General features: G+C 40.1%; 1 protein-coding gene across 1 annotated transcript in view; it reads right to left on the bottom strand.

Annotated features, from left to right (window-relative positions):
* Positions 1 to 3,272: 3,272 nt before the first annotated feature.
* LOC139119922 (matrix metalloproteinase-21-like) overlaps positions 3,273 to 13,197 on the bottom strand; it is a 40,506-nt gene continuing 30,581 nt past the window's right edge. Inside the window, exons 3-7 of the mRNA XM_070683882.1 lie at positions 12,168 to 13,194; positions 9,368 to 9,679; positions 8,408 to 8,650; positions 7,798 to 8,000; positions 3,273 to 7,117 (exon numbers count right to left, since the gene is read on the bottom strand). Of these exons, the coding sequence (XP_070539983.1) occupies positions 6,833 to 7,117; positions 7,798 to 8,000; positions 8,408 to 8,650; positions 9,368 to 9,679; positions 12,168 to 13,194 (2,070 nt within the window). The 3' untranslated portion in view covers positions 3,273 to 6,832. The remainder of the gene's footprint in view (positions 7,118 to 7,797; positions 8,001 to 8,407; positions 8,651 to 9,367; positions 9,680 to 12,167; positions 13,195 to 13,197) is intronic.

Below are 13,197 nucleotides of genomic sequence, written 5' to 3'. Positions count from 1 at the left end.
TGAAGTATTTATAGTGACAGACAGTATTTATAGCATATTTAGCATATTCCATGTTGAAACAATAAAAAGGTGAAAAATCTATGTAAAGGAAATGCGATATCCAGTAGACTTATGAAAGTTGTATCAGATATGGCCTGCAACCAAAATGTGATGCACAGTTCTCTGATATAAGTGAACACATCTCGCTTCCTTCACAACTATATTGGAATTAAAATGGTTTGTAGTTTATTAATAAATCTTGAAGGGTATACGTTCTTTAAAGTTCGGAATATTTCACAGACTATTTCCTTTCTCTTAATCTGCAAGCCTTATGAAAGCTTTATTAATGCTGTTCAATATACAGTTCTCATCTTTCGATGTTTATCTTTCCTCGAACTCTGTCCTGGTTACATGGAGATCATTCAAGTCTGTGTGCTTTGCTGATTTCATTTCGACGTCGTCAAATGATGAAAGTTACTTTTAAATTTATGATTGTTGCATATTCAAATTAAATATCAAAACACACAAGCATACATACATAAATACATACATACATACATACATATAGATCCACAGATACGTACGTACATACGTATATACGTACATTCAGTCATGTATGCATGCATGCATACATACATACATACACACATACATACTTACATACATACATACATACACACATACATACATACATACATGCATGCATGCATGCATGCATGCATACATACATACATACATACATACATACATACATACATACATACATACATACATACATACATACATACACACATACATACTTACATACATACATACATACATACATACATACATACATGTAGGAGAATAATTCAACAGGTCAACAGTAGGGAGATTTTCCAAGGTAGACGGACATAACGCAATATAATGACAATGGTTTGGATTAAAGAGAGATGTCCACAAATTCACAAACAGGATGTATGTCCTATTTGAGCGTAATCCTTCTCTCCGAGAAAAAATATGGGTTCCTGCCTTTACTTGCCATTTGTGTGCATTGGATGAAAATACACACTTCATGAAGGAATCGTTTGAATTATATTAATGCAATTGTTGACTTCTTGTTGACTGAAGTGAAAGCTCAATCATCAGCAAAGTCAGGAAGGCAAACACTTTAAACTCGTTACAAACATATTTCTACTACTTCCGTGGCAAGTCTCTGGCGCGTCGATACCATATCTTCGGACCCGATAAACTCCAAGATTTCAATTGGACCACTTGTTTGAATGACTGGTTTTCCGTAATATCATTACATTGCATACAATACGAACAAGCATCTTTTTTATATCAGTTAAGCTCACCAGATTCAGGACACACAATGTACTGATGATATACATCACATGTCATTTCAAGTTCGTAACTCATCTGTCTGTTGAACATCGTTATCATTATTACTCTCGTGTTCAGACCTTTGAGCTGAGATGATGCCTCTACAAGAAATAGGTCATATGGCATCTTGCCACTCATAACTTAACGTAATTCATGAAGGGTTTCGAGGACTCTAAAAATAAAGATGACAGAAATTTCCCGTGGGCGGACTTTAGGGGAAGCCTCTTAGTGGATACCTCTTCCTACGTCACAAGTGTGTCCACTTTGTCTATATTTAGCGATTCGGAAGGTGTGACGCGCTCGGAGACAATGACTGTACTGTTCTCAGTCGAAAAGAGAAGGATTTAGGATCTAAAATTAAGTCAGCTCTTATAAGATTGAGTGGGAAAGCTTCGAAGAGCTGGTCAAAGGCCCCAATTATGCCATTTGAATGAACATGCACGATTAGGTCATCACCCTGACAGAAAACATGTTTACAAACGCTCTTCCCGATGGTTTCCTTCAGTCCCGCGTGGTAATCGGCTTTGGCTGGGCCACAAATACGTGACCCAGTGTGTCCCCTGCCCCCTTTCTTTTACGACTTTCACATCTTGTCCCCCTCTTTAGTCTCCGATGAAAGGATGCATGACGTGTCGACTACAAAAGTAAACATTAGTCTAAAAAAGTATTTCGCAGATATATCCGGTGCATAGAAGTGTCGAGATACTTGAACTGCCCACAATAACTCATGTCCACTGCAGACGGATCAAGATGAGTTTACAAGTGTCTCGTGTACTGCTCATCATAGGGCACACACATGTCCACTGATCAGCTGTTAAATTTCAATGACTCTGAGACAAATTCAAAGACAGGGGTTAAAGTGGCAATTTGGCTAAACCAATAGTTGAAGACTTCGAATCCGAATATAAAGTAAACAACGTGCTTCGTTCAACAAATCCTGATAGATTCACATAAGAATGGATGACTCTGAAAATGACTCTTGTAGCTTGATATATAAAGTTTTATTTATGTTAAGTAATTTGAATTAGATCTCCCTACAACACAGGCTTTTCGACTTTTTACATGTCCTAGTTCTATATACGGGCGGGCAGCCGGCTGAAACCCAAGCCTTGATTTGAGCCTAGAGCGTGATTAAGCGAATATCTCAAAACGCTGTACACTTTGAAAAGGTGTATTATTAGCGCTAAACGAGGTTCTGAGAGGCAAGGTCAAGCGTCATTTATTTGAAATGTAAAAGGTCAAACTGGGAGCCTGAAAACAGACCTGTTGACAGAATACAAGGTTACTTATTCTAACCAAACAGAAAGTGTTAGACAGAGAGTGACGTCACTTGTAAAGTTGCCATCTCGGAAATTTTTGTACGATAAACGTCGTATTTGAGCTCGTCGACGTGCAATCTGATTAAAGCCAGGATGTAGAGTTGAGCTCGATCTTCGCAATGTACAACTTAGCGTTTTCTGTAATCGAAACGTCAGGTTTGTCCTGAAGGACCAACCTGAGACGAACACGGAGGACACAGGAGATAGAAGGAATAACCAATTACTGTATCGTCCTTACTCGTGTGCATTAGCTTTAAAACTCTTTTGTGAGATACAAGTTGTAACTTACGGTGATATTTCAATGCGTGTGTATACAAAACAGGTAACTTCTTCTCTCTGTGTGCGTTGAATGCAAAGTATTGGCTTTGTCAACGCAGCGTATTGTGTACAATATAAGCGATGATCTTGTTGCCAATGGGATCCCAGTACTAAAATTCAATTGTCAACAATCAAATAACATTGGAAAACACATACAAACAGGCTGTATTGACAATTTCAACATGATCTGGGAAGGAGAATAAACAATTTTAATAACAGAAAGAGACATCGAAAGTTATAACTGATGAAACTTAAACACACGCACCACAAAGAACACTATGAGAAAAATAATTCAGTTATTAACGATTTTTATTGGTTCATATGCCTAGATGCAAACGTTGTGAAAAACAACATTTCAAAATTATTATCGTCAACAACACAACAATAACGCAGAGAACCAGAAGGGGAAAAACAACAAGAGCATAATATGGTATAGCCCATAATATGGTATAGCCCATAATATGGTATAGCCCATAATATGGTATAGCCCAAACGTGTTCAGCTCCGAGACACTTCATATTGGTGATATTATAGCAACATTGACTAATATATATATATATATTATAAAAATATAGATTTAGCCTGGCGCTTACAAATGTGAACTAGGCCTTCTCCGTGTACTATAACTAAATCGTCGTCTTCACTAGCGTATGTAGAAGAAGCACTACTCATTCAAAGTGTGCTGCTAATATTCCCTCCGTAACCCTGCTTCGTTGTACACATGTCCAATCAGGGCGATGAAAGCGTTGAGGTTGGGCCAAGGCACCACGATAACAGGGTTCAAGGTAAGGCACTGTTCTCGCTACAAAGTGGTATCTCGCACAAATGTACAGACAAACATTATACGTCAGGACTGGATATTATACAAAATTTACACTGTTGGTAACAGTCATGAAAATATCACACTGCTCTTTAGAATAACATAGAAAGTCTATCTCTGTGATGCACGACTACATTTGAAAAAAAAAATATTTCAAACAGTGGTACATAATTTTTGATTTTTATAAAATGAATCAGGCATGATTTGTAGATCTATGAAATTACACAAAAATCTTTACATCTCAGATGGAATCACAATCAAGTCGGATATGCAAAGGTAAACGGTAATGGGCGGGAATGAATAATTACATGCAGTTAGGTTGTTAGGATACGGAAAGCGATGCTGCAAAGCTAAAAGACCCAACCGAATCCAATGATTATTTTTCTTCAACTGCGCAATGTCAGTACAAAAAATTATACCCTGCGCAGGAATAGCCACTCTCACACTTGCAAGAACAGCACTGTGAGGTGCCAAAGAATACCAACCGTTTTCATGCTATGTAAAATAGCAGCCCAAAATGTAAATAAAATTACAGACCATTTTCCTATAAAATGACAATTTATGCCAACAGCATGAGAACTATAGAGAAAGTTTTCCACAATATGTTTGTCGACAGGCACGAGGATATTTTCGGCAGTTTACGTGAATGACAGTCAACGACCCTACGTCATAAAACAGAACAGGAGCATTACGAGTTACAATTTCCAACTCATGATTCGAACGTTAAAAAGCAAATTTTAAAAAGACGCTATTAGTCAAATTAGGTGGGCCTGGCGTTATGCATAGTTCCAAAATAAACCCTTTGCACTCAGTCTAAACATTATAGTGCGTATAAGGGGTCGTTTGCGCCATTTGTCAGTCAAATATCAAATGTTTAACTCAATAACTCAAAACTGCGAGTTTTGTTAAGTTTCGTCGTCAAGAGCGAATATCCTCCAGAGAGTCAAAACTGCATTAACATAAGGCTTTAACACGAGGAATTCTTGTCAAACTTGGGGTTACTGTATTAGTTGGCCCTGGCCGTAATATGTAACTTGAATACAATACTTGCCCGGGAGTTTTCAAATTAAACAAGCTGGGATGTCCAACTTTCGTTCACGTTATATTAGTTAACGGGTCTTGTCAAATTTTAAGGCGACGAAGGAGATTAGTGGCAGCTTGTAACACTGTAATTTCATTACCCGAAGGCCGCTAGTTTCAGACTGGTTTTGTGCGAATGCACTGCCAACAATGCTTTTACCTTTTGGTTTCACTTGTCTTCAAAGGGACTTTGTGAAAATTAGAATGATGGGCTATCCGACAAGCCCTGACGTAATCCCCCAAAAGACGGGAGAAGAATACTGTAAATGTTACCTCGTGTTTTCTTGAAAGGGGATAAGATCTCCGATGATAATTTAGTTGCGGTAAACAGCATTGCTGATGTCATAGGTATGATGATGCACAGTGACAGTTGTGCCGCGCATGCGCACTAACACCAACTGGCATGTGTGGTCGCAGAATCTTTTTTTTAACAATAACATCTGGATCCATTGCGGCTGCGTCGTAAGTTTTGGCAGTGAATGGTGTGGGTTATGATAAAAAAATATTAATTTCTTTCATAATTTCAAGCATTTTGTTGGGAAAGGAGCGTCGCGATGTCCATAAACATATATTTATATATAAATATATACATTTATCAGTTAGTGAGTGGAAGTTGCGTACACATTAAATACATTTATAACGCTAGGGTAGACATGCAAACAACGGAACTTCACAAAAAACAACGAAATATGTAACAAAATAATCTCAAGAAAAAAATATGGATGGGTAAATAACTAGAAACAACTGCACTCTCAAAGCAATATACAGTAAAGAGGCAAACCGTCCGTGAGGAAACTGACATGCGATCAGTTTCCCCCACGCGCAGCCCAAAACATCCTGCGCCATACATAACTGGGTAGTTTCCCCCCATTCTGTGTCGATTAAACTGGCCTATCCCACAAACAGCCAGTTTCCCCGACACCTTCCCGGGTAAACTGGGTAGTGCCATCATAAATGACACTTCTATTTCGTAAATTACACAAAACTCAACATTTTTTAGTGATTCCAGTTCAAATTATTTTTTTATAAAAAAAGAATAGCAAGCGTGAGTGTCAACGGTTTCTCCTTTGAGAAAAATAATGTCCAATAAATTTTCCAAACACACCTTCCTGTATGTTTGGAAAATAATTAAATGAAAACAAAACAAACAACCTTTAGATCAGATTTCCTCTGGTGATATAAAAAAAGCAATTACTCCATAAATTATGATAAATTATATAGCAAAATATCAGTGATATATAATTCCTGAGTTATTGAGGTTCATATACACAATCCAACACAAACACGTCATTTCGCAATTTTTAAAAGACAAAGAGCGATAAAGACTTATATAACAACGGCGAAAGCATGCATACGAATATGCTCTCATCAAAAAATAACGTGATTTGCATACAAAGCCACGTACATAAATCACGTGACTCGATTAGCAAGCGTCCGAAGATGCAAGAAAAATTTGCATAGACGATCACTGGTCGCCCAGATACGCTACAGAAATTGGCGCTATCATATTCAGAATGGGGAAGTACTGTATATGTACACACTTGTCTATAAATATCTATCATTGCACCAATTCGTCAATCAAATATACCATTATGGCAATTACTCTGACGTCACCTTTTAGTAGACTAGAAACGATCAAACTCCACTGTTGTTTGTTGTATTATTTTTCAATCGTTCCGAAGTCAGCTAATTGCTGTGTAGAGGGTTCTCCTGTGCTTGATGCATGTTCTGTTTGTTTGTTGACTGAATTCAGCCTCCAATTTGAAAATAGCGACGGAAGACGAGGAACAGTCAGTTGCGACCTCGAGTTTTCACAAAACAGAACTCCAATAAGAGGAAGATAAGTTCACGACGCTACAAAATCCATGCTCCGCCCTGTAGAACAGATCACAGCGTTCAGAAGGAGAGACCATCTGTGTACACAGTTAAGTCACTGATCAGGAGAAATTGACTATTGCATGTTGATTTCGCCAACTTCACAGATATCATACCATCGTTGCCTGATCAATCCTTTGTAAAGGACCTGACTCGAGTAAAATGAACTGCTACTCTCCCGTTTGGGATTCCACTGTCCCTCATAATAGTACTTCCCTTTGAAGAAGAACACCTTTTGGTAGTAGTGAGATCGATACGCAGCGTCGATGTTACTCGGTAGACCTTGAAACGTTCGACCGATGCGCCCTGGTCCAACGTTTGTCTTGCAGCATCCCCAGCTGTCGGTATCGAATGCGTACACCTGTGAAACAGACAAAGAGGGGCTTATCAGCGAAGGCAGGCTATTGTCCATCCATCACACTCGGGAGAACAGTCAGTTATTCTGAGGGACCTATACTTCCCGAATTTCTCAAAAAACCACACCGATGGTCCATTGAAGCTTCAACTGACTACTTACAACCTAGCATAACTTGATGCAAGACAAACGAAAGTCAAGCCATGAGCTTGGCAAACGGTGAAGAGAAATCAGACACTGTGTAAGCACATTTCTGACACCAGAATACTCGACATGAGTGAGATGTATTCTTAAGGAAACAATTGTTCCATCACCTACGGCGTTAGAAGATCAAAACCGAAAAGCTTGCTCCAAGTTACTGGGATGATTGTTGGTCAGGAAGGTGAGCTCAATTGGTACACAAATGAAAACACTCCCCCACCAGTCTCAATAGTAAGCTTTGAGAGAAGCCGAAACTGAAGTTCTAGTTTTTCTTTCCACATGTTGCTGGGTATAAGTAACTATTGTTCGCTAAGTGTAACAGATATGAGAACATAATATATATTGGGACCACGTAGAGTCCTCAATTTATTGTTTAAAGTGTATGTTCAACGATTAAATTTCGGCAGGGGTGTGAAAACATACAAAAAGTTTGTAATGAGCAGTGTGTAATTGTGCATTGTTTTTATTTGGCACGGATCTCTTACCTGGCTACCTTTAAAGAAATAGATGTGACCGTCCCTCTTATCAAAGTAAGCTGCATTTATGTTGGAGGGAATGCTGGGATAGTTGCTGTCGGGTAGTGCTGGGAAACCTAAGGCAATGTCCCTCCCGTTTTTGATATAATTGCCCTCTTCGTCGTAATCAAAGGACATATCGTTTTGTGAGTCGTACATCCAGTACTTGTCCCCTGTGTCAAGAGAAAATCAAACTGATTAGGTAACATACGGCCTCGGGGCAAGGGAACTTTTCCATTGGAGCTGAGTGTTGACAATGACGTAATACTCGGCGTTTCCATGGCGTTCAGTGTAACCAATCCTCAAGCCCACATGAAAGCAGACGGGGCTGCGAATGTGTTTGCAAAAGTGTAAGCAGTTGACTTTTTTGTAAGCTAACCAAGCATGCAAAACTGCAGATAGCTGTCATAGAACTAGTGTGGCAATAGAATAGTTAGCAAGAAAGAGAGAGTAAAGCTGGCTTTGATACTAACAGTCAGACTAAGACAGACAAGTAGATCGAATGTTAGGGTAAAGTGGGCGTTTTGCCACAAAATGTTGAATCACGAAAAAAAGCTAAATTGTACATGCAGTTGCATACCTTTGAAAAAGTAAAGCTTGTTGTGAAGCGATGACCAGACATGCACGATGGCGTCTAATTTACTGGTTGCGATGCCGTACCATTCTTGCCTGATATACTTGGGGTCTCCATACCGTGTTCGATTGTGCTGGTTTTCGTACATCCAGTAATAGTCCTCCTTGAAGAAGTACGAATTATATATCGGGCCATCATCACCAGGTCGAACCCAGTCAAAAACCGTATCGAATTCAACCTCGCATTCACCTGAAGGGGAATATGTGAACGCAAATACGTTAAGTTTAGATGTCTTCACTTTACCACTTAAAAGCACGAGATACGCTAGCAATGACAACGGGCAAAAAAGTGAAATGGTGTACTTGCATTTCAAGTGTGCGCAAAATGTGGTCTTAAAAAAGATCGAACCGCAGTTATTATGGTATTGAACGACAGTGCGGATACAACCGTCATCGGTGATATTGGGAATTCTGCGTCGCATTAGAAATGAGGAAACTGTGAATAATGGCCTTATTCAGAAATTTGACAGAATCAGATTTCGTATTTCAGTTTATACGGAATGTGTCAGTTGCATCGAAGTTATACTCCACTTTATGAAATAAATGTACATTTATGTGTAGAATTCATCACAGTGACCGCAGATATATGTTAAAAGTGATTTCACCACATCACCAAACCATATTTACGGTGATTGGTTGTGAGGAAATTTGACAAGTATAATTTGTTTTTGCGTCGATATATATATATATATATATATATATATATATATATATATATATATATATATTATATATATATCCTATAAAGTTCAGAAATCTTCACGAGGTAAATTAGTGCTCAATACATGTTTGGCAGAGCATTTTACAGTAAATATATATATATATATATATATATATATATATATATATATGGTAAATCACATTTAATGTTGAAAAACGATGAAATAATGGATTTTGTCTGACCTACCATAGATTGACTGTGCAAGTTTACGATCTAACCATTGCAGCTCGACGTCAACTTCCTGCTGTGGGTGTCGGTAGGTGTTCTGCATAATAGATGGTCTATGGCTGATGTGGGATAACCCTAGAGCGTGTCCCACCTCATGTATCGCCACACTTAACAAGTCGTAGGGTCCGTAGTCATCCCGAAAGCCTCCTCCAGAGAGCGACGACATCGGAGCGAACTGGCGATAGTCGTTGAAGTGAATTGGACCGGTGACCCAGGCATGTGACAGTATTTCATCCATAGGTTTGAATTTGACCGTGCAGGCGCTAAACCCTAGAAGGAGGAATAAATAAAAATGTTTGGTGCAGCAATTTCTCGATAGCAACTAGTGGGTTGACATATGTGTTGACTAGCGGTTGCTGGGGACGAGTTGAAGATACTGTCATGTGATATGCAGACGTCTGCTAAAAGGAGGAATTCGTAAAAGTACACACGCGTTCGGCGGTCGTAAACGCATAGTGTATTCGTGTATTGACGCTTATCAGATTCAGATGACTCTGAAAGCAACCGTCACAAAGTGGATTTTTATAGTATTCTGCAAATTTAAAACAATATGCAGGAATAGAGTTTTCATACACTGTTTTAAATTTCGTATGTTGTGAAAGCGAATGACGAGTTATATGAGTGAGTAAACGCCTTAGACCTTGAGCAGTCTCGTGGCCTTCTTCAGCAAAAGTGTGGGGATACATCTCTGAATGAATTATAAAATTAGAAACAGAGTGTGTGGACTATGATGAAAAACTTAAAAACAAACTTCAATTAGGTTGACAACAATTGCAGTTCTAAACATCGGAAGAACTCGAGGAGCATTTTTTGTAACGTGCAGAGAGCAGACGATAGTGTTCTTTCACCGGATCTCGTTTCGTGATCTCGTCAATGACGTCATTCTCCACTGTTTTCGGACAGGGAGATGCTCGGTACTGCGTATTTCGCGGAGTATATTGAAATTACAGTCTTTTTTTTTCGCTGATGAAATTCCTTCGCCTGTGCGTTGTTGTGAAACTGACATCAGCGTAATCATCCTTTGTAACTAACAGCAACGGTTCATGGGTGAAAACGGAGGATGGCATTTGGTCAGGCCGATGCATCTGTAGATGTCAGACAATTGAACGGGGTTGGTTCGGGCGATTGGGTACAGAACCACGACTAAGGTGTACACTGTGAAAGGGTTTTCAACTCATAAGAATTCAGACTATTCCGAAGCTAAGTTGACATCATTTCGAAGCAAAGGAAAAAACTGCAAGGGGTTCAGCAAACCCTGAGATAAATAAACTTAGGAATGTGAGTTTGGAGGGCAAGTTAGTTCACTGAATAGATGCTATTCAACACTGAATAGTTGTTTTTGTCCAACATTCTACCTGCATTCGGTACGTCTTTTAGTTTCTCACCAAGGTATCTCATAAACTATGCTGATAAATGTCAACCCAACCTCCAGTATCTTATACCTTATCTCCAAGACGTTTCCTTAGCAATCGCTTACCGAGTGCGTCTGTTTTTTTGTGTATATGTCTATCTGTGTGCACAATATGCGAGTCAGTCTTTTCTTGCAGTCGCGCCCTCCCGTTCCATGCGCGTGCACCTATCCGGAACTTTAGGCAGGGCTCTGTTAATACAATAACTTCCGAAGAATGTGGATCGATCGAAAAGCTTGACTGTATCATTTTAACCAGCGGGTATTTCAAAAGAGTATGGAGACTACTTCAAATTTACATTCAAAATAGGATCAAGTGCCCACGGTATATCTTTCAAGTTTAATACTTTAACGCGTTTATCGTAAGTTCGACTTCCAGAGGCTGAGCTCTAAATCAAAATGCTCGTTTCATGGGGTCAAACACTTCCGAACCCAGAATGTCTGATTATATATCAAACACTCTAATCACCGCTGTGGGAAAATTATCGTACGAATTTTCTCGCCGTAAGTTGTGAGCGTTATGTTAAGCAGGTCTGAGCCTGGTGATATGTATGTCTGTCACTCCAAACGTCGAGACATTATGACAATAGACACGTTTTGACCTGAACAAGGAGCGTGTGACCTGTACTCCTGATTCTTGAGAGCTTTGGACGTGTTCCTCAGAACACGTAAACCTTGACATGCAGACGTTACGCTAGCTTCAATACCCCACTATTATCAGTTGCGGTTACCCCACGCGCTGCTGACCAGTTTTCTGTCAAATTATGATCAACATTTCCATGTCATGAAACCGAATCGTACTTTTTCGTTGCTCGCTGCTCCGTGAACGTGCTGCGTGTGATGGTGAGCGCAATAAACCTCGTAGATGGTACTCACGCGAGACTTCGACGAGGAGGAAATTATCGGATTGCAAAGTGCCGAAAGGTCGTACCTGGAGTAGTTACAGTGAGAAGGCGCAACAAATTATAAACTGAACAAGATAACGTCGACGTGACTCGATTTCATGATTCTAATGTGTTGAGCATTACGGGCAAGTAAATATGAACATCTCAAATACCTCCGTATAAAGCCGACAGGGACATAGGTTTCTTACATTTCAAATACACACATTTTGGTGAAAACGTATATCGTGCTTATCACTTATCATTATCCGACTGATCGCCCGGTCTAAATTGATGTATCAACTTGTCCTTCAACATTTCTTGTTGCCCTTAGTAGCAGCACTACCTTGATCATCATCATCATCATCATCATCATCATCACCATCATCATCAGAATCATCATCATCATCATCATCATCTAAACATGCAGAAAACAAAATACTCTCACACCAAATACACAAATACTTACGGGTTTCGAATGCGACTTCTGTATCGACATCCATGACGTCACCTTCGACGCTTTCCACGAAATTGATGGGTAACACTTCATCCCAAATACGGAAAGCGGTAAAAATGGCATGCCTCTGTTGATAGGCAGTCATGTCTCTGGTGTACTGGGTTGACATCAATCTGTAGTATATTACTTTTTTGTCCCTGGAATACCGGAGGAGATTATTGTCGTCCTGCATAGACGTCGATGCACTTCCCTCGCCTGTACTCCGGGTCTGTCGCGTCTTGCCGTTCCGAAATCTCTCGATATATCGTTTCCTTCGACGACCTTTTTTGTCGACGTTGGAGACAGGAAGACTGTTGGTTGTTTTCACTTCGCTCTTGGTTGTCGCCGGGGTTGCTGTCGCTGCTGCCGTTGTTATCGTCGTCGTCGTCGTCGTCGCCGTTGTTGGGCCTCCTGGAGATGCACCTGATGGTGAGCCACTTTGCATTCTGGGTGACACTGTACTGCTGCCTCCAGCTTGTGCTGTTGTCACACTTGGGTCTGACGAAGGACCTGAAGAAGTCGGCTCATTGTCACTGACAGATGAACTACTACTGTCGACGGCAATGTCCTCGTCCTGCCGGTCCTCCAGGTTTTCTTCTTCCTCGGAGTGGCTGCCATGGTCAACGATAACAAGCTCTTCGTTGTCAGGAACGCCGCAACGGGGTTGATACATTAAATTGATAGTTCTGTCATCAAGCTCTCCGGTGACAGGAAGGTCAAATCTTTTTTGTAGTTCTATGAGTCCCTCTTGGAAAAGTGACTTTTCACCTGGCAGTGAAAAGTCGCGACCAGGGGATTTTTCAAGAGATTCGTCGAATTCCATCAAATCGTTCATGAGATCGATTTTGAAGGGTCGATCGGCGAACTCGATCGGTAACCGCGACGTGTCACCGTTCCTTTGTTTCATCATGTCATTTCTAACACTTTCCCAATCAACGTATTCCCAGCGATCATCCTCCTTTTTGTAGGTGGGCATGTAGCCATACGTCTGCAAGTATTTCTG

The sequence above is a fragment of the Ptychodera flava genome, chromosome 20 (genome assembly GCF_041260155.1).
Source record: "Ptychodera flava strain L36383 chromosome 20, AS_Pfla_20210202, whole genome shotgun sequence".
Taxonomy (NCBI): domain Eukaryota; kingdom Metazoa; phylum Hemichordata; class Enteropneusta; family Ptychoderidae; genus Ptychodera; species Ptychodera flava.
This window is presented reverse-complemented; position numbering and strand designations above follow the sequence as displayed.